Source organism: Egretta garzetta, unplaced genomic scaffold (assembly GCF_000687185.1).
Source record: "Egretta garzetta isolate BGI_Z169 unplaced genomic scaffold, ASM68718v1 scaffold108, whole genome shotgun sequence".
Taxonomy (NCBI): Eukaryota; Metazoa; Chordata; class Aves; order Pelecaniformes; family Ardeidae; genus Egretta; species Egretta garzetta.
In genome coordinates, this window is record NW_009260614.1 from 2,568,011 (window position 1) to 2,586,198 (window position 18,188).

The 18,188-nt window shown below is 44.1% G+C and overlaps 1 protein-coding gene across 1 annotated transcript in view; it reads right to left on the reverse strand.

The window, feature by feature from the left end:
• The window catches only part of AUTS2 (activator of transcription and developmental regulator AUTS2), a 582,970-nt gene that overhangs the window by 59,396 nt on the left and 505,386 nt on the right, over positions 1-18,188 (reverse strand). Inside the window, 1 exon segment of the mRNA XM_035900525.1 lies at positions 15,303-15,351. Coding sequence (XP_035756418.1) covers positions 15,303-15,351 — 49 coding nt within the window.

The following is an 18,188-nucleotide window of genomic DNA, read 5'->3' on the forward strand; positions in this document are numbered from 1 at the left end:
ATTCCTGCAAACGCTTGGGCAAAAAACAGAGGCTGTGTCATTCTGGCTTAGCATTTAAACAACAGTATTTTAACGGCACGTAACTGTAAAACCTTTTGTCCTCAACTAACTGCCACTGTCCAAGGGCCCGAATCTACAATTCCTTTCATGTATGAGAAAACAGGATCTGAAATTTTACCATAGGACTTTAGCTCTGAGCACATCTCCACCTCCACAAAGCCACGTGAACTAATTTCTGTCATGTTCCTCAAAACCACATGAGTGAAGCTGAAAGCACATTTTTGTCCCCAGCTGTCAACCTTCCTGCCCGTGTCACACCCAGACCATCTGCCCCCCTTGCATTTGCTCAAAGGGACCAGCGCCAGTGGTGTTCATTGTACAGCAGTAATTAAAAAAGGAATTTAAGAGCATTAAATCGGTGAGAGAGGTGGCACGGACACACAAGCCCTCGTGTGCACGGTTCAATCAGTTCAGGTTTTAAATCAGTTAAGAACATGTTGGAGTGGAGTCAAATGAGGCACTGCAACAAGCCCACCGTGTCCTCGGGAGGGCTCGCGCTGGTTTGAGCTGGGCAAGTCGATACTGAGAAATGACAGGAACATTAAACAGCATTCCCTTGGTGGTCTGGGGGCCAACCCCTCCCCAAAACAGTAACTCAAGGAACACTTGCTCAAGGATTGAAGAATTTTCCCTATAACTTGACAGCGATTATTTATCTGCATCGCTGTTCGAATCTTCAAGTACCTCGGTTGTTACCCAGTCTCAGTTTTTCTTATCAACATCTTTTATATCAAGAAGCTGTGGGACAACTCAAACAAATTCGCTTCTGCGGACTTTTTGTCCCAAGTCTCATCTGCTCCAGTTCACGTGCATGATATACTGCATTTCCCGAGCTATCCGCTTACGTTGCTTCTAGCTTTAAAGTTTTATTCTTAAACATAAGCCGCTCAGATCCTGCTGGTGTTTGTTCCTTATCTTCACAATACAACATGAATTATTACTCCACGAAGCTCCCATTTCGCACAACGCTTGCTACTGAATAAGATCACAGGACGGTTCCTGTTGACAAGGCAAGGGTTGGCACGTTGCACCACCACATCACCTTCAGGAAATTCGGTTCTCGGCTACGTGTTGCTGCGATGAACAGAAAGCTCGACTACACCATGTCAAAAAGTACGCGATGCTTACACCTCACACTTCCTCCTCAGGGGAAAAGGTAAATAGAGTATAAGCCATTTCTTTCTTTTTCAAAAAAAGTCTAACTGCCTGAGATCTAAGGAAATCATTTACATTTTGCCTGTCAGAGCAAGTTATCTGTGTGCTTTTTATGTATTAAAAACATAGCCTAACAGAACACATCCACTCTATCTACAAAGGACAAAGTTGCAGACAGAAAATGAACACCCAGTGATAAACCATGGATTTTAAGCAGTGGTCGCATTCGCCAGCCAAAGGAAAGCAAATAAAACCTAAATTTTCAAATGAGAACTGCTCAAGTCTTTATAATTTCCTGCAGAATCAGCTCAAAGATGGAATCATATTTCTTGCCTCCTGTATTTGTTTGCATTTGCAAATTACTTTATCCATATATACTTACCAGAATAAACAACATGGACACGTTAATTATGAAAGCAAACTTTTCCCTATAAATTAAGCTGATCTTTTCTAAGCTTTGAAGTTTCCCTAACTGTCTGCCTGGCAAATTTTGGCCACTCCTAGCTTTTAACTGCGAGCAGCAGCAGAACCATAAAATGTTGCAGAAAAATTTTACAGATTATTTGCCAAAACAACTAACATCCCCCCCCAGCATCTTTTTGAATAACTTCCAGTAACGGTGTAATGCTGCTTCTTCCCCTGCCCCACTAACTACTTACTAACATGGACTATGCCTAAAAAGCAAGTACGAGCGTTTTAGCAGGAAAATCCTAATTCCCATGCTCGGCTGTTAGCGCTACCTGTGCCTATGCACACGTATCGATGTGGCTGAAAATCCCGATTTGCTACTCACTCGCGTGCACAGAAAAGGTAACAGTAGCGTTAAGAAAAGGAGCAATTCCAACAAATTCCAAGTTACAGCATCTGTTAATGCATCCCCTCTGTTTTATCACATGCACTAAGTCACATATGATTAGCAATATAATCTAATAAAGAGGAACGAAAGAGGCTGAAGGCCTCCAGCATGCTTTCCTGCGTGCAGCTGCACTGCTGCGGGCGCCCAGCAGCACTGAGCTGCGGAAGCCTCCCAAGATTTGGGGTTTGCCAGGATGACGAGTGTGGTGATTTCAGGTCTGTGTGGTGAAGTGCTGAGGATGCTGCACGCTGGGAAGGGAAGCACCCAACGCACCCCAGAACCCCGAGGACATGGGACCGGGTCCCCAAGCCATCGGCTGCCTGTCAGGCACCTCGCTGCCAGGTGTGTTGACACAGCGAGATGGCCATCGGGCTGGGCTGGAGGACGATGACCAGGACAATGGCGTCTGTCTTACCCCGGGAAACCTTACTTTGGGGACCCTTGATGGAGGCCGTTCCTGCCTTCTCAGGATGCATTAAGAGGCTCCAAAGAAAAGCACATTCATTACTTTTGTGTAAACTACCAGAGCAATGAAAACCATCATTAGATACAATTTACTGGCTAATCTAATTTTTAAGTATGCACAGCCACTCATAGCAATCAACTTTAAATTAATTATAATATCAGATTAAAAAGGGAAGATGGCTCATTTCCTGGCCCACCCATAAACTCTCTCAGATGACAGTATGTGCGTGATTTTTCTTCTTTTATTTTATTTTATTTTTAATGCTATTGTTAAGCCTTTGTTCCAAGATGTCAGCCATTTACCTGCAGGAAAATGACAGTGACTTGTCACAGGCTGCCGCGGAGCCCCTCCGTACCAGCTGCAATAACCAGCACGCTATTTCCCAAGCTGTCACCCTCGCGTCTCAGCACTATCTGCTGCTTAAAGATTTGCTCTGACATGAACCAGGCAAAGCGGTGGCTGTTATCGTTAAGGGCTCTGCACACAGTGGTCTGTGTCAGCGGCACTGCTTAGGGTTTGCTTCACCCAATTATTTGTTTGTCATTTAGAGACCTGGGTATCGGGCAGATATTGTCGAGCTATTTTTGGCCCCCGATATACTGGCAAAACACAATGAGGCCTTTAGGTGAATAACTGTCTTGGCAGCAAGGTGCTAAGATGATGTGCTGTTGAAAGGCTGGATAGCAATTAGGTTATTTGAATAAGATGAGATGCTGGACAGGGCATGTGAAGACAGAGAAAACCAGCTTAACTATTAAAACGCCACCCCCCACTTCAAGCTGTCAGCTAACTATTCAAGCAAGATGTTAATTTACTACAGGCTGGATTGCCAACAAACTTAATTTTTTTATCAATTCAAAAGATGTACAGGCTTGTCCCACATGCATGTATTACCCAGCCCTTTCCAGACAAGTGTAACAGCTTGCCAGATGATTATTATCAGCATTTAATTGTATTACAGCGATTCCCACAAGCCCTGGCCACGGGCCTGGTCTGCACAGTCTGAGGGGCTGTGCAAGCAGGACAAAAGATGGTCTGAAGACCTACAGTATAACAGTCAGCATATATTTACAGGGAGCAGATACGGAAGCAGATGGAAAAATACCTCAATCGAGACCCATCACCAAAAGAAGGCTCACACAACGCCTAAGGCATTGGAGCGACCTGAAGAGAAGTAGGGTAGCGCATGCATCCTCTCTCCTGCTCTGCGGGTTTTACCCACTGTCCACATGAGACCATTCCAGGGAGTTGGCCTCACACCCAGGATGCCCACAAACACACCTAACACCTCGCAGGACTGGGCTCTCCAGAAGCGACCTTCAGAAGTCATCGTGCTGGTCATCACTGCTCACACCATAGGAAGTGCCTCAGACTGGCATGACTGACCAAATTGGGTTTTATTCACGCCAACATTACATGGCGTCCTGTCTGCATCACAGGACACGCATACAGCACCTCATGACCTGACAGCATTTGGCAATGAACTTTTAAAGAGGGTCATGGTATGAAGATCTTTTTTTTGGTAAAAATATTTATGCAGATGCACGTATAGGAACACACTCTACAAGATGAGCACTTGTAACTCCATCACGTTCAGCAGAGATGAGCACTCTCATTTCTTCTCCCTCCAAGTGCAAACTCACAGGTTGCTAATTTGGGCATAGAAACCACTGGGAAAACACAGGAGCATGTACAACAGCCAATTTTTAGGTAGGAAAACAGACCATGGCATGGTGAAAAGCTGTAAGATGAGAAAAGTGACCTTTGCAACACAGAAACAAATGAGAGTTTTCTAATTCAATCCATAGAGCCATTTGGTTTTGTTTTAAGCTTATAAATGCTCAACTACAAGCTTCTGTACCAAAAGATAATGATTTATCTTGGAGATGGAACCAAACGTAGCCAAGAGGGGCCTGTTCGTTCACGGTCATGGCAGCGGGTCTGGCCTCAGATGACTTACAACATCTCTCTCGATGTACAGAGAGCCCCAGCACAAGCAGCACCGCAGGCACAGTTACATGACTGGTACCAGCATGAGTTAATCGTGAGTTAATCAGTCCAGCCGCTTCCAGGCAATTGCTTGTGTACTCTAAGGGTTGTTCACCCCATCTGCAATCAGATGTGACTGTTCAAATATAAACTGGATTATAATGAGCCGGTTACTCAAGAACCACGGTCTTCAAAACAACTCTGCCTGGAGTGGTCTGCTTTAAACAGGTCTGACATAATCACAGGATTTCTTTTGGTGTGGTGAAAGAGAACATACACAGTGTTTCATGATTGCTGGTATTGTTCCCGAGCATGCTCTCATCCATCCCTGCTGGATGTACTTGTCTAGAGAACCTGGTCAGCACTACCCTCCCACGCTGCTCTTTCCAAAATGCTGACGTGTTTCCCTTTTTCCATTTGCATGGCACATCTTTCCCAGATCCCAAAGACACTGGAGGATGTTTATTCATACAGCATCAATCCTCACCTTCAAATCAACACCCGCTTGATTGGGAGTTGGAAACACAAGACTGAACTTCCAGCAATGAATTAAGACCGAAACCAAGACCAAGATCATTTCTCTGCCTTTCTTGATGAAGAGGTGATGTGAGAGCCCATGAGTTCATCCCATTTCTCCCAGTCAACTACATAAGACCTGTTCAGACCCCAGGAAGAAAGTCAGGAATATGTAAAAAACAGTTCAGGTACCTCATCCAGACACAGTCAGATGCAAAAGAAAAGATCTAAGATTCTCTCTCAGAGGTGTCAGAGCCTCAGCAACCCTATCAGACTTTCCATCTACCAAAGGTTGAAGCATCTTGCTGCCCCCCATAACCAAAGGACCTGAGGATCACCTTGGGAGAGCAATTCCCTTAATGACAACGCTCTCTCTGTGCTACCCCAAGGAGCCAAGCAGAGGTGTTATTTAAAATTTCAAAGCAGACCTATGAGGTTGAGATTTACAACAGGCACTGTATGCCCGGCACAGCTTCTCACCTCTCCTTAGAGACAGCAGATCCTGCCCGACACTGAAAAACTGCCCAAAACTGCCAGAGTTTGATAAACATTTATCTCAGCAACAGAAACAAGGATAAAAGAAAAAAAACCCGTTACTGTCATAGGACAGAACAAATCGGTGCTGGTTTTGCAACAGGGGCCGTTATCCCCACAGAGCAATCGCACCTGCTGCAAGCTGCAGAGGCTACCACTGCACAACCAACCCACACTAAAACCAGCAAACAGGAGTAAAACCAGAGCTTTTGCTCATCTGCTTTTGATTTTTATAATGCTGTTTCTTTTAACAAATGAAGTTTAAGTGCTTATTGGACTAACAACCTAGTAAATGAACTAAGTATTAATTTGTGGCTTTATTACTTAGCAGACCTATTCCCATGAAGCTGTTTTTCCTTGGGACACAGCTTGCTCCGCAGCAGCTGTTTTCTATTACAAGCCACTCAAATTCTTTTGCCTCCAATTTTCAAAAGTGCCCACTAACTTGAAATATTTGGAAACGATACCAAATTGCTGTGGGAGCTCAGTAGTGCTACACCTCCTCCCGTTCCCCAGTCCTCTAATCCTAACAAAAAATCATCCTGTAAAACATGTGGAGCAGGGAAGCCACAGGTTCCTCCCTGCCACGGGCCAAGTGCTGACCCAGGCAGCCCAAGTCCTCCAGATCTGCCTCGTCTCTTGACCCCACGACATCTTGTGAAAACCCATAAAGGAACCACAGAGCACGATGTGAACCCAGTGATAAAGTTCCCAGAGAGGGATGAAGAAGAGGACGGCTTGGCCCATGCTCCAAAGACTTTTAGCTACACGTGAGGAGGGTAACACAGGGTTTGGGGAGCTCCTCTGGCTGTGACCAGGAGACAGGAATAATCCAGGCGGCCCTGGTGATGTTGGGATAAGCTGTCAGCATGCCTAAAGCCGGGATTTCAAGTCGTTGGGGAAATCTTGCTGCAGTAAACAGAGGCTCAAGTCGTCTGGCGGGGTTTGAGTCTTTGCACACTTGGACTTGGACATTCTCCCCCAGCCCCACTTTGACCACCCCTGTGTGAGCCGAGGTCTTCAGCTCAAAAAAAAAAACAAAGATTTCTTAGAACAGTGGTTTTTGGATATGTATAGAAGGGAGCCCCCCCAGCTCCTGCCTCGCTCCCCTACCATATGTAAGGCCATTAACTGCTCTAAAAGGCACTTAAATCAGTTCATCTGCTCTTCCGTTTCCACTTTTTAAGTATACATTTACACTGGCTTTTTTAAACAGCTCACTGAACGCTGCTCAACGCCCCATTCAGACACACACTCACTACTCCAAGCATTTCTCAGCATGCTCCTGGCAGCTCCACTGGTCACATCTAGCTTGGAAAACAGTTTATGTTACACTAAATAATTGCACGCACCAAACAATTCCAGGGCAAGTTGTGTGTCACCAGGGCAGGGTGAAGCCGGGCTGTGGCCGGACTGATCCTGCCAGCACCCAAGGTGGGGGCAGCCCCTTTGCCCTCGCTCATGCTCTGCCTGCACACCTGCCCCCTCCCCTGCACCAGACCTTGCACTTGGGCAACTGCAAAATTATCCCCCTTTTCTTGCTGCCTTCGGATTTCTGGTAAGTCAATACCCTCAGCTCACAGAGCCCAACCAAAGCCAGGGCAGCAGCAAGGTGGGGGAAGAGAGTGGGAACTGTTGGGGACAAGCACCGGCGAAAGGGGCTCGAGCTCCCGTCAGTCACAGAGGTGCACTAGGGACAGGAAAAAAAAAAGGCAATACAAGCGATGCCTGGGTGGCTGCAAGTCTCAAGGGTGTCGCAGGATTTACTCCTGTGGCCCTCATCCAGCAAAGTACTTAAGTAAAAGCTCAGTGTTAACAAGTGTTTAAAGTCAGTCAAGCAATGAAGCATGCTACATAACTGAAGCCTGAACGAGGACAAATTAGCGTCTGTTTATTCTGCTCTGTGAGACTAAAAATGCCCTCTTACAATCCTGTCTGTATCTTGAGAAATGGCAGCGTTGCTTCGTGACAAGACCCTGACTTTTCTTTTGGACAAACCACACTGAACCACAAGAAAGTTAAAAATTCACTCGTTTAAAGTATCATCCTTCACAAGGTCTTCACTGCCGTCAGAATGAATGCAGTAGTTCTCACTTGGAAGCTCGATTTTGGTCTTTCTGCCTACTCAGACAAATATTATTGCACTAAGTCACACACTGAAGGGTTTCTTCATGTGTTCAGACTCTGTGTTTTTCTAGAAAAAAAAAAAAAGCTGAGACTTTGGAAAGCAATTGCAATCTGTGTCTGTGGTTCTCCGCTCCTATTCCCGCACTTCGGAAAACAATGACTAATTCCAATAACTTCATGGACTTTTGTGGGCAGTCTGCATGACAAAATAACATCTCACTTTGTGGTATCATTTTCTGTGAAGAAACATTTGAAATATGTTGGCGCAGTGATGAAGGCAAAAGGACTTCCTGTTTGTGGGCCAGCTGAGAACTGGAAGGAAAAAGCCTCTTTGCCTTGTTTTTTAAGCAGCTGTGAGGACTTTACGAGAAAAGAAAAAAAAGCACAATTCATATAGATGTCCCTGTGAAGCTCCTACTGACAGCCAGAGTGTCAAGGCTGATCACTGTAGGATGTGAGATACTTTGGAGTGTGTTTTTTTTAAAATTAACTGGATGTAAGACAGCCTGAGCATGGAGCGTTAAATTGTGCCAAGCGAGAAGACATTAGATCCTATAGAAAAAGGGACTCCGGAGGTGAACTGGTGGGTTAGTGGCACAGCTGGGTACTTGGGAAGCCCGGGCACCCCTGCGTATCTGGTACACTGCACACAGAGTACTTTCTGAAAGCACAGGTCTACAGTCTTCAGAAGATCTTAAAAGAGAGGCTTGCAATACACCTTGGATGGCGGTTAGAAACAAACCATTTCTTTCTGAAGGTAAAGTTAATTTGTGGCCCGTTCCTACTCTTTTTTCCCCTCCTTTTAGCCACAGGAGCACATGACAGAGTTACGTGGTGCTGCCGGAGGTTAGCACGAGTTACTCGCCACGGCGGCTGCAGTGGCACGCAATGGGAACACCTCGTGCAGGTTGTTCCCACCCTTGAGCTGGGGCAGCTCCGGCTGACACCCTTTGAGGAAGCCCTTCTGTCCTCTTGCAACCTAAGCAAAGTGTTGCGGAGCCCAAGTAACCCAGTATCAACATTAAATACATGGAGAAATCAGATGAAGGGACCAACTCACGTTGTTTGGCATTATCTAAACCCACGCATCCATTGCATCAGTGCGTTGGTGTTTACATGGTCCTTGGTTTAACTTGTGGGTTAAACCCACTCATGGGTTAAACCTAGCTTTGCTAAGGTGACAGTTCTGCCGGTGTAAACCTGATGTAAAAAACAAAACAAAAAAAAAAACCCACCCAAACCTTTGCCTCTGCTGAAAATGACATTGCTGTGCTTTTCCAATTGAAAAGAAATATATTTGATAAGATAACAAATGCCTGGCAAAGCACATTTAAGTTATGTAAGGGAAAGAAGAGGAGGGGAAAAATCTTGTCTAAACAGCAAAACAATACAGCTTTATCTAATCTCAGCAATTTATTGCTGCTTGTCTGTGTGTGTGTGTGTGTGTGTTTTACTGACAAAATAAAATAAATTGAATCAGCTCACACACGATAACATGCTCTTTCCTACCTCATACTAATTGCTTGGCTAATTGATGTTTGTTGAACTTTCTCCATTTCATTGAGTGATTAGGTACAAAGCTAACAGTTGACATCTGTAGGCGCTTAACTGGCGTCTGTAATTACTGTTAATGTTAAATAATTGTTAGTTAATTGGAGTGGTAACTGACTGAATGGAATCCAGATTGTGAAGCAAAAAGAGACCTAGTTAAATAAACATACATTTTCAGAGAAAGCAACATTTTATTACAAGGGAGAGACTAACAGCAGGCCAGATATGGGAGGTCTGCAGGATGCTCCATTCACGAAATCTCATGCCAGACTCCAGCGTGGACCCCACTAACTGCAGGTATGTCAAGTCAGGATCGTTGTGATCAGAACGCTCTTATCCCAAGAATTTTTCCACCTTATTTTGAACCAATTACCACCATTTGTTATTTTATAGCCCAATGCTGATAAGTCTTTTTTGAGAAAATCAAATATAGTTTAATCTAGAAAACAAACACTCTCTCCAGAATAGATACAATTATGTATTAGTAAATATTGCCATTTTGCTCACTGAGATTGGAATAGTTTGACTTTGCTAAAATCCACAGCCTTAAATGAACTCCTAGGGAAACACACTCACTGACTGACACCACAGGGTACTTGATACCAGTCCAAATGGGAAAGGATGCCCAGAACAACACTTTCAACTGTCTCCCTCCACTATTTTGGTCAAGAAAAGCCAGTGCCTACAGGTGCTTATACCATCCTGGCTGGTTTATGGTCTTGTTTTGAATTACTAACTTAAAAATTATTGGTGAAGCCTTGGGAGACTCCTGTCTTGTAAGACCCTAACGTTCAGGACTTAAAAATCTGAAAGGTTTTGAAAGAGGCTACCTTTGACTTCCACCTGTCCCCCTGGGCACACTGGGTACATCGCATTATCCACCGACCTCTCCCTGTAGCGACAGAACAGCTATGGTATCTCCCAGCACTGGTGCCCTGTCCCAGCCAAAGAACTGTCACGTAAAGAAGGAAGAGGCACGGAAAAAGTATGGATGGAGTGGTTTGTGCTCAGGAGATGCAGCCATAAGGAGACATTATGGAACAAATTCCTTGCTCAGATAAAGCCTTCACGGCACAGAAATAACTGCCTTGCTCTTTTGTGCACCAGAACAAAGGACCATCTCAAGACACATATCGACTATTTTGTCTGCCTGACTTGGAAGTTAGAGTGACATGATGCACCGCTTCTTCTAACTCAACTCCAAGAGGTACAAGAAACCCAGGGCCCTCAAAACCAGAGGCTCTTTCCAGTGCTCAGTCCCTCACCAACGAGGCACTGGAAAATATTGAAAAGCCATTTGAAACCCACAAAACACAGGCAAGCCAAGTGATCCAAAGCCACCAGGCAAGTCTCCACCGGAAAGGCAAGGAGACACCATCATCAGGGCATCACTTTGGGAAGGTGAGGCATCGTAACAACCACATTAGAACAACTCTGGAGAACCGCTCGTATGATTCAGCAGTCCCAGAGGTTTGCTGGCTGACGGGTGGTTTCTCTGCAGTGCTGGGATTGCTCTGGAGCCCTAAATGCAAGGTAGGAAGAAGCATTTCAGTGAGAAGAGGTAGCGTGGAGAGCCAACATATGCAGACAGCAGCCCTCCCCCAAAACCGAAAGCAATGAGTGAGGTTGTTACATGGATTCGTACAGACCCTTGGAAAGCGGGGAGGCAGGAGCAGGCAGTTCTCTGGCATACTGACCACGTTAACACTGCAGATGTGCTAGCTACGTAGTGGTGGATCACTTAGGTTCAACAGGAGATGCTGTGGGGACAGTTTACTTAGAGCGAGAGCTCTTCTCCTGTCAATAGGATCAGCAGAGAAGCATTTGCCAACTTTAGCTCCCTACTTGTTTACAGAAACAGATGTTGTAAAGGATCCTCAAGAAATGATTCACCACAGACAGACGAGGGGAGAAACAACAATACGCCTGTTTTTCTAGGGAAGGATATTGCCGTAGCACCACCTAAAAAGCCAGGGCTTGATCTGACCGGTATTTCAGCCACCAGTGAAGACTGGTAACCCAGACGCCTTGATCTACCTCCAGCTGAGAGTATAAATATTTCCCTGACAGCTGGTGGTGCCACAAAGCAGAAGGATTCATAAAGTTTACATGAACATCCTGTAAACAATTTGAACATAAAAAGCTGTAACAGCCCAACTGTGTTTCTGATCAAAGGCAAACTTCAATATACAGCACAAATGAAAACTTCATCACTTTGGGACTCATTTCTCCCTCCAGGAAAAGCTGTATTCCAAGGGTACGTAGGAGGGAGTTAGCATAAACAAAATACATAGTAGTAGTAGGAGCTGCCTGCTCTACAGCTTCAGATGTGTCTATTTAAATTATTAAGAGATAATGGAATTTAATTATGCTGCAAAGTCATGTTACAAAAATTAATGAACAAAACCTATGCTTTGGCCAGGATTAATGGTGCTAAGGTTGATGCTCGCAGAGGGTAAGGAAAAGTTATATTTGTTCAAAGACATAAAGACCATAAGCAGCAATCCCAAACTGGAAGGCCCAGCCTGCAGCGAGGGAGGGGACAGACCAGGAGCTGCAGGCGGGCGACGCACTCCTCTTCCATCCCTTTTCCATCTCATTTATTCAGATGTTAACAGTCCCTTTTTCAAGCATTATGAAGGGCCCAGACACACGGATGCTTACCTCCCAACACAGCCACTTGGAATTCCACAGGAATCATTTCCCCAGATAATTTTAAGCATTACAAGGTACAGTGTTCCGGCCCGAGCGAAGGAGCGCAGGGCTCTGATTCATGACCAGGGACAACTCATTTCAGCTGCAGCTACAGCGATTCCTGCCCTGGGGACCAAGCCACGTCCCTCCCAAATTCCCAGCCCTGCTGCAGACATGGCGCAGGGCTGGGGACCTCCAGGAGCGGTGGCAGCACAGGGCTGATATGGGAACCCCGCAGCCCTCTCCAGCGCAGCATCGCTTGGCTATACCATGCATCCCAGCCCTGAGGGGCTCCAACATTCACGTGTTACCCCCCAAAACTCACAGGACCCTTCTAGACTTAGGGATGCATCTTCCCACTCAGGTCTAAGGGCAGCTAACGCCTAAATGGAAGTTGAGAGACTTCTCCTCAAGGGGTTTTACCACCCCTTCAAGGGAGGTCTGAGGTGGATTTCACTTTGCTCTAGATTTTTTGGTTATCAGTATTTCTGAGGGCTGGACTGTTCCACATTACACATCCACACTAATCCATCACACCTCAAACTTGATCTCATCTTCAGCTTTGAATTCCACAACTAAATGACAAAAAAGGGACAAAATGCATACACAAGACCTCAAATGCTTCAGGATTTTCTACCTGCTTTGTAAGCGTATTACTTCCATAATTTCTGCTACCTCAGCTATTTTATTCTGTAAAATAAAAGTGGCAAATCAAAATACAAAAAAGTATGTGCGAGACTCGGGTGGCTGCGGGAGATCTGAGAGGAGCGGCTGTGGACATAGAGGGAGATACGCTTGTCAGTCTGCCGAGCCCTCCCAGCCCAGTCCGTCAGCCAGGAGCTTTGAAGGTTTCATCATGATTTACCCAATGGAAATCTGACCTTTCTTACCAGTGACTTTTATTGCTTTTGGCAAAAGCAGCCGTGGACAACACAGAGGGGGGAAGAACTGGCTTGGAAGCAAACAGACTGAATTGCGGAGAGAGAACTTGAACTTGGAATATATCAAACTGACAGCACCCGGGCAGTCGTCAGCCGTCCCCAGGGCAGGCACTTAGAGAAGGCAACAGCCTCCCAACCACCGCCGCAGCCAGAGCCCCTGCACCTGGCTGCAAGCAATTATTGACATTATCTCCAAACAGGGGATCTTTTTGGAGCCTCTTTTCCTGATATTTAGCAGTTTGAATGCTAATCCCTTTAACAAAACTGTCCCCTATGCTTTTTCTGCCCTCTTTCCCCTTAATCTCCCTCTCCTAGTGGAGGAAAAAAAAAACAAAAACACACCAGTCAGCCTAGTTTGGCCGCACCTGGATTTGCATTGATTCTTCCCTTGTCATTCATGTTACCAACAGGAATTAGCATATGGCTTTAAGGGGAAACTCAGGAGGAGAAAAGAAAGACGCCATTTTGATGGAAATAAGGGGCAAAGGAATCATCTACCATCAACTAAAAAGCTTATTTGTGTATGGTTTCCCAAGCAAAGCTTCGAAAAGCCCATGTTGATTTTAGGCTACACAAAGAAACCCTAATCCTTTCAAGGGAACTAAATCACCAAAGAAAAGTACCTCAGAAGAAAGGGCTCCCTGTCAAGCATGGGTATTCACAACCAAATAGATGCCACGAATCAAGCCCAGTAAGTAAACAAAAATAAGAATGTGGGAAATGTGTTTGATTCAAAAAAAAAGGGAAAAAAGAAAAAAGAAAAAAAAAACTAAAGGAAGAGGAAGAGGGGCCTACTCTTCATCAATCACCCCCGGGGGAGGGAGCCCCTCACCCTGGTTACAGGCCTCCACCAGGAATGTGGATTCATCGCCCGCCCGGCTTCTCCTCTGCCCTGGCCCAGCCCCAAGAAAGGGCTGCTCAAATGCCAAAGCTTTTTACAGCAAATTAGCAAAATAAAGATGCAGTCACATGTAGTTTGGAGGCCTTGGGTCACTCCAAACACACAACTCTTCCTTTCTGCTTGTCTGTGCCACCTATTCTCCGCCTACGGAGGGGCCGAGGGGGAACCTGTAAATCCAATTAATCAGAAAGGATATCTAAGCTTGCCAAGTGAGATAACCTCATTAGGCCACTGAAATAATCCATCCAGACTGTACTTCCAAAGGATGCTAATACATGAAAAACAGGAATATGGATCCGTAACACAATTAAACACAGGTATAATTCAATATGCAGCAAAAGACTTCAGAAGCAATGGCGTATCAGCACGGGAATCCTAAACGTAACGGGGTCACGTACTGCGCCCAGTTAAACCCAGTTAAACTGCTACAGCTTCGTGGAAATAAAAGACATAGAAAACCACCAAGATGACCCACTGGAATAACAAACCCAAACTCAGTTTGAAGCACACAGGGAAAACGCTAAGCAAATCCACACCCAGTGAACAAAAAAGACCTAAATTCCAAATGAATCAAATCTGCCCTTTCTCATGCAAACTGACTCAAATGTTCCTAAAAACCAGCAATTTGAAATACCGTGGGCTTACAGCTAAAAGCACCCCCTTTTACCAAGCCGCTATCATGCACTGCCATTAAGTAGGACAGTAGGGTGAAAACCAGACGCGTTTTAAAGGCTTGGAATTATATTCAGTGGCGCAACTCGTGCCTGGAGCTGCTCCCTCGACCCTCCTCACAAAACCACAAACCAAACCAAAAATAAAAATTAAAAATAAAAAACCCCCAGAGCCTATAGTCTTTCTAGTAACGCTGTTTCGGGACAAGCTCTGCACAGAAGCTCACTGGCACTGATTTAGGGTAAGTTTTCCCTTAATGTACTGTTATATCATTAGCCACTCTCTCTTTGGATTGCTGTTTGGAAGAAATTAATGAGATACTGAATATTTAAATGTGGCCCTCTATATCATTTATTAACTCTACAGAAAGCGCACAGCACAGTAAGCCATGGTTTATGACTATTATCCTGTGAATACTAAACGTTGGCTGGTTATTACTGTCAGCAGTGCAAATTGGCTATTCATAATTCCATGTCTATCATGTAGCTGATGAGTAACAATCAAGTTAAAACATTTTGAAAACTCTTACAGTTATTTAAATGAGCTTAAATTAAAGCCATTTGTAAAATAAACTATTCCCTAATATTGTTATTTAAATTAATTCTGACCTGGCAGGCAATGCATTATTTAAAGCCTTTATTTTATATTGCTTAAGCAAAGCAATTACCAAGCGTACAGAACATGTCTGAAACCAAGAGAAACATAAAAAGCACTAACAAGCTGATTGCGACATTTCTGCAAGACAAGTTCCATTCCATCTCCCATTGAAATTGCCATGAAAAGAAATGTGTGGGGAAAAAAAAAAAAAACATATGTTTGTGATGTGAATTGCAGTCTTACCTTTATTTGTAACAGCGTTGAACAGTTTTTCAGAGCTGGCATCAGATGCCTGAAAGACCAATAAAAAAAAAAAAAAAAAAATTCATTTTTTTTAAAAAACATTTTCTACAAGTGATAGATTTCAGAAGGCAAGGTGGTATATTTATACACGCACACATATGTGTGTATATTTCAGAGAAGCAAATCAGGTGACAAAACCCAGAAAGCTAATGGCAGCTGTGGCTCCGAAGCAAACGTCCATAAGATGGTGCTGTTTGGCTGTGCTTCACCGTCCTGCAGTGCAGATATTTGTTTGGAAAGAGTCTATTTAATAAAGAAAGAAATTATATTTTTTTTTATCAATGTATTAGCTGCACAGAAACTACGTTTTTGTACTGTAATTATCCAATACATTCTGACATTGATTATGCAATGGAGAGGAGTCACGATTCTGAATCAGACAGCCCAGTTTCAGGAATTTGCAGAACTGTGGATTTCTTAATTAATTTTTAAAGTGTTTTTGGAGACACCTACTGTGTCAACCATTTGATTTTTACCATCTTTAAAGCAGCGCTGATAACTTTGGTTAGTGATTTTATAAATTGCTGTTGCATAGTCTTTGAATGAGTATGCTGGTATTTCGCATCAGTATGCATTTCCACACCAGGTTTGCCTTCACCAGAATAACTGATTCTTGACACCAGGCTCTGTAGAAACCAATAACCCATTTTATTGTTCATCAAGCCTTCTTTATCCAGGGGAGGTTTTTCCTCCTAATATCGTGTTAGTACCTTACCTACTACTGCTGTTTGTATGCAAGCACGCTGGTTAATCTTTCTACCTATTATTAAAAAGCCTTGCAGAAGTTTCACACAAAAACATCGAGGTCCCCCTCTCAGAAACTGTGATGGCAAGAAACCGGGGAAGAGAACCTCGCAAATGTTCATTTTACAAACACCCTGTGCCCCAAAGCAGAAAGTGTTAGATTTATGCATTTGTGTACAGCTGTGTGCGCACACACACACACCGAATACACACATGCATACATCTAAACCTTAAACTTACACCACCTACACATGCACAAGACACAGCGAGCTGTTCTGTTTTGAGCTGCATCTCGGATCCAGCCCCGCCGACCTCGGCTGCTTTTCAAAAATACAGCGGAAGAAACGCGCTCAGTAACAAAATATTGCAAACAGGGAACACGCAACACTTGAGAAGATTTTAGTCTTCTTCTAGAAACTGCTTTCTCACTGGATTCAGGGAAAATAATTAAAACCACTGTCTATTTGGGAAGCAGGCTGCGGATTTTTTGTTAGAGGGAAGGAATTTCTCAATTCAAACCCATATAAAAACCATCGGACAAGCAACATACATTAGATATCCCAACTGCACCGAAAACTTTGGTGTGAAATTACCGATAAATAAGCAGATGCAGTTCAGACTGCACCTCACAGTGCAGTAATACACTGAAATGATTTGTTTGCCCTCAAGTTAATAACATACAAGATTTCTATGATTAATTATTGAAAATAGCTTTGTTCTTTTTCAGACTTCTATACAGATTTTACTAGATTACTGTTGGCTTATTTAAAAGCTGAGCTGGTGTATTTCTTCTCGATTAAATACCCTGTAAACACTGGATTTATTACCCAGCGATGGATTTATTATTCAGTGACGACTTTCTCTAAATTAATGAAAATAAGTGAATAATGCACAAATTGAAGAGATTAAGAAGGCCATGTGCTTTAAAGAGCAGGCCAACAAATTAAAGAGATGCTCAATGCTTTCCTAACCTTGCCAATCAGCCTGCTCGCTGATTAAAAATAACCTTTGCCAGTGAATTTCATCTGCTGTCGTCTTTTTAAATGCAAGTTCTCTTAGCAAGCAAAACTCTCCAAAGAAAATCCAGTACTAAAACCCAAACTTCCTAACAGTTTCAGCTATTACTTCACTGTTTCAAAACAAAACCGTACCGGGAAGCTCTAAGTTTCCTATTTGCTTCATTTTTCCAAACACTAGAAAGAGGAAAACATTTTTTTTTTTTTTTAGAAGTTTGCTCAAATGCCAAGTGTAAACCAACAGATTGTTGTTAAGTGATGGTTTTTAAGGCAAAATATTTTTCTGTGCTATTGCATAAAGCGGTCAGAAACACTGCTGTGGGGTCTGGAAGAGGCACTTCTTGGACCTAACGTGGTGGACAATACACCCTGCCCGAGAGCCACTCGTGAGCAAACTGGGAGATGACTGTCAGTACAATAAGCACGTAAAAAAAGGAGTAATTTTACAAAGACAAAGCTCGTCCGAGAGCGAATCTCATTTTGCATTACTGACCACACACCACTGAACGGAACAGCAACTTCACACACACACACCCCTTGCCTGAGTTACCATAAAAATAACCCAAAGCCATTTCACCAGCTTGAACCGCGAGATGGAACTTTGACTGCCCGTTTCATTACTTTAAAATGCCGGTTTAAATATAAACCAGCAATTAGGGTAACGTAGCGCTGACACAGTAGCAAATACAATCTCTGCCAGCAGATAAGACGCCTTTCCACACAACTATTATTTTTTTCGTAGTTACATAGTCACATCGTGCCACAAGACTAAAGGAGCAAAAAGCCGAACGAGTTTAAAAATACCCCAACAACTCAGGACTAACGCGGAAGGATAAAATACAAAGCCTTTGCAGCGCTGACCTAAAATCTCCTCCGGACTGACAGGAGTCCGTGCCGACAACAAAGTGCCTTTATGTCCGTGACGGGGGCTCTAAGGCGATGTGGTCAACCCTTGATGTTCAAGCAACGGAGAGGAGCTTGGCCATCCCCCTTTACGCCAGACAAGGAAAACCGTGTCCTCGGTCCCCTTTATCCCGATCGTTTCCAGCCTTACTCCAGCAGCTGC